Source organism: Eschrichtius robustus, chromosome X, assembly GCF_028021215.1.
Source record: "Eschrichtius robustus isolate mEscRob2 chromosome X, mEscRob2.pri, whole genome shotgun sequence".
Taxonomy (NCBI): Eukaryota; Metazoa; Chordata; class Mammalia; order Artiodactyla; family Eschrichtiidae; genus Eschrichtius; species Eschrichtius robustus.
In genome coordinates this window covers 32,992,741-32,996,573 of record NC_090845.1, presented here as the reverse complement: position 1 = coordinate 32,996,573, position 3,833 = coordinate 32,992,741, and the positions used below count along the sequence as shown (strand labels likewise).

Genomic DNA, 3,833 nt, shown 5'->3' with positions numbered 1-3,833 from the left:
AGTATGTTCTGTGCCAAGAAGCCCATAGGAGATTGACCATGTACCTAAACTTCACTGTTCAAAGAGAACTTTACATAGAAGGGGCTGTTGCTATCAGAGGGATCCCATAGTAAATGTCAGCCAAGAATGCTTGCAGGAAGTTGGAATACTCTGTCAGGGAGAAGGAAGGTGGTTCTGGGCTGTCTGTTCTACTGGGATCAGGATGCAATGTTCAGAGGAGGATGCAGTGAAGAGCTGGTCAGCAGATCAGGTTACAGAGTTAGCCAGGAAGGCACACTGGGGAAGACCCAGGGGAAGGGAGCTGTAATGTGGGAAAGTGTTGGGACTGAACACACGTGCCAGCTACTGATCAGAGGCAGCTCTCAAGGAACCTTGGTGTTGAGGTAACAGCACCCTGGGCAAATGAATCCAACAAACAATCTCCAAATTGTGTTTGATTCTCATTTTCACATCCTTTCTTTATACCCACTTTTAGTACTTTGGCTACAAGGTACTTTTTATCCCCTGAGAGGCATTATGGAGTAGTAAGAAATGAGTTAACAGACAGAATGGTGACCTCAGGCTAAGAGGAGTGGAATAGCATGGGCTCTAGAAGAATTCAAACCAGAGGTCTAGTTCCAACTCTGTCACATATTAGGCCTGTGAACTTGGGTACATTCCCAAGCTCTCTAAGCCTCGTGTTCTTCATCTGTGAAAGGGTTTTGTATGTAGGACTGTTAGAATGTGTGTATTGTATGTAAAGCCCCTGGTACGGGGCATGGTATGCCATGGGTTTTTAATGATGGCAGTTATTATTATGATTATTTTAACCCCAGAAACTAGCACTTTCCCCTCTGGGATTTATTTATCCAGCAGATGTCAGAGAATATGCCCTGCTCTGGGACATGGCACACCAAATCAGCCAAAATTGCTGCTTACCAAGAAAGCCTTACTAAATCTTCTTTATTAACGGATGCATTATTTAATTTGGGTTTGGGGGAGTATTTCCCAACTGGATCCTAGAACTTGTGTCAAGGACCAACTCCTTCCCTCCCTCCCAGTTGCCCTTCCAACAGTCCATCCCTATTTTCATTCACTTGCCTCCTCCAAAAATAACAGGCCTTGCTTAGATTTTGCCAAATTTTACTGAACATAACCTATTTAAAATGTCCCTTGAATGGTGCGGACACTGGACCTCCCAGCCCAAGGCAAAGAGTGCCAGCCCAGTGACTTCTAGGTATCTCAGCTCAAGAAAGTATCACCTTTATTTCTCACAAACTCCTTGTTCATGATAATCATAAAATGCCTAATTTGTGTACTATGTTCAACTGCATTTGGACAATAATGCAAGGTATCTTCTTCCATTCTTATCCCAGGAGGGATCTGGTTTACCCATGATCCCAAAGTAACTGGTAAGAACAGTTTTCCATTCCATTCCAAGTCTCTCAACTCTGAGACACACCCCTGGCTCACCACTTCCCCAGCCTCATCTAGTGTATCATAGAGCTCAATTAACATATACACACTACTATATATAAAATAGATAACTAACAAGGACCTACTGTATAGCACAGGGAACTCTACTCAATATTCTGTAATGACCCATATGGGAAAAGAATCTGAAAGAGAATGGAGATATATATATATAAAACTGATTCACTTTGCTGCACATCTGAAACTAACACAACATTGCAAATCAACTATACTCCAATAAAAATAAAAAATTAAATTAAATTAACTCTCAATGGAGGACTTGCAGTTTCCCAAGGCCTCAGCCTGCCTTGTCTCAGGACATTTATATTTGACAGCCCTCATATGGACTCCCCAGCTCCTGATTCCTTTTTAATTTTTCTTTTGGTATTAAAGGATATCCACCATTGTCTTTACATGATTCCTGCTCCTAGGCTCTAAAATTCTATGGGTGGGTAGTAAGTCTTGTTTATCTGGGCATGCTCAGTACTAACACAGTGCTTTCCAAAGAGCACATGCTGATTTAATGTTTGGGGAATAAATGAGCCATTGTACATGAGGTCTAATTTATTAAGATTTATTTCTCTTACATTCTTAAACAAGATAAGCAAAGGCATATATATGTCATCTAATTTTACAGAACAGCAGATTAAACAGGATAAGGGAAGCCAAGAATTGACCATCTTTTAGTTTTTTCTTGATCCCAACTATTTTACTGCTGAGTTCTTTGACAGTGCCACGGAAATGCCTATTCTAATGTCATGTTATCTTTTCCAGATCACAAAAGAAGATGGTCGGTTTTACAATTTGTTTTACAAACTTGTATTCTTAAATTCCATAAATAGCAATAAATGTATGACCAATGTCATTCATAAACTTAGATTCTGAAGCTAATGAAATGTTATATTAAAAGGAACATATGAAAACTAACTCACTCCAAAAAGAAAATAAACCTCCATGTTAACTATATAGAAGAGGGACAGAAAGTATACAGTTTCCCAACAGCCACACTCCAGCTCTCAACTACTTAGCAAGTTGACTGCTCTCTTCAATGACAAAGTGAAGAATTGGCCTCAGACCTCACTAGGGGTGGGAGGAGCTACTGGATATGGCACTGGAACGTTTCCTGGCCATGGCAGCACTGCCAGCCCTGGTTGCAACTCTAGCTGAGGCTCTCTCTGCTTCATCTCTCAAAGCCTCCTCATACTGGGATGGGAAGCAAGTAGGGTCAGATCCATGGATCTTGGTCAAAAACTCTAGCAATTTCATTTTGCTGGCTTCAGCATGGGCTCTTGGACCCCACAGGAATTCATAGCGTGGAGGATTGCTACTGGGTACCTGGCGGTACTCCAGGTACTTTTCTCTCACTAAATCTTGGGTGATAAGCTTCCTGGGCTCCCCAAAGATAAAATGCCTCCTCCCAGAATATAAGTCCATCATATTCAACACTTTCCAGATCTCCTCCTCAGTGGCATGATTGCCCTTCATGAAAATCACACCCAGGATAACTATCAGGAGGCCAGTCTTGGGCACGCCCTCATCACCACTGAGCCTCACATCATAGGTGAGGCCTAGTTTGTTGACGAGGGCATAGCTGTGGCTGCTGGGATCCACTTCCTTCACATCAATACCAAGGACCAGCCCTATGCACTCAGAGGCTCTCCTGAGGATCTCAAGGAAGTCATCCTTGTACTCTTTGATAACCTCATCAATCATGTCTGCCTTTGTGATCAGCTCTCTCATTTGATACTTTCTCAGCAGGAACTGCACCAACAAAGTCACCTTCTCATCTAGAGGGTCTGTGGGCAAGTCCTCAGTTTCTGACAGGGGATTTGAAGAAGCTGACCCAGCCTCCTTTTCCTGGCTGCTGGAGCACTCCTCTGATTTGCTTGATGAGATGGTTGCAATGACAATGTAAGATGAGTAGGCACTCTGAGGACTGTGGGGAGTGCTGGGTGCCCCAGCAGCCAGAGCCTCCTTCAAATCGCCAGGCATTAGAGGATGGGAGGAGGAGGGAGAGGTCTCCTCCAGAGCCTCGGAGACCTGTGCAGCCTCCAGGCCCTGGGGTTCACTGAGGGCGTGGTGTTGTTCCTGCATGCAGTGTGGAATCTCTTGACCCTGAGACATGTTCACTCTGGTTGGTGGCAGCAGGCAGGAATGTGGGCAGGAGAGTGGGTACAAGAGGACCACAACCTAGGGAGAAAGGGAGGATGTGAGTGGCCTCATCTGTTAACTCAACTGTGGCAGCTCCGAAAAGAGTGCCTTCCATACATCTTTTCCTGAGGGCAGTACTCGAGCCTCACAGGTCTCCTGTCCTGAACTGTAGGAAGCAAAGGAGAGAGCGAGAAGGCTCTTCAGGGTGCAGCCAGCCAACCTAGCCCAAG

At 44.3% G+C, this 3,833-nt stretch overlaps 1 protein-coding gene across 1 annotated transcript; it reads right to left on the bottom strand.

Moving 5' to 3' along the window:
- Positions 1-2,532: 2,532 nt before the first annotated feature.
- On the bottom strand, positions 2,533-3,576 carry LOC137756265 (melanoma-associated antigen B16-like). The gene has a single exon (XM_068532593.1). The coding sequence runs from the start codon at positions 3,574-3,576 to the stop codon at positions 2,533-2,535; it is 1,044 nt and encodes a 347-aa protein (XP_068388694.1).
- Between the last annotated feature and the right edge of the window lie 257 nt (positions 3,577-3,833).

What these genes read in the sequence shown, in the direction of transcription:
- LOC137756265 (XM_068532593.1), bottom strand. Translation starts at nt 3,576, where the DNA reads ATGTCTCAGGGTCAAGAGATTCCACACTGCATGCAGGAACAACACCAC.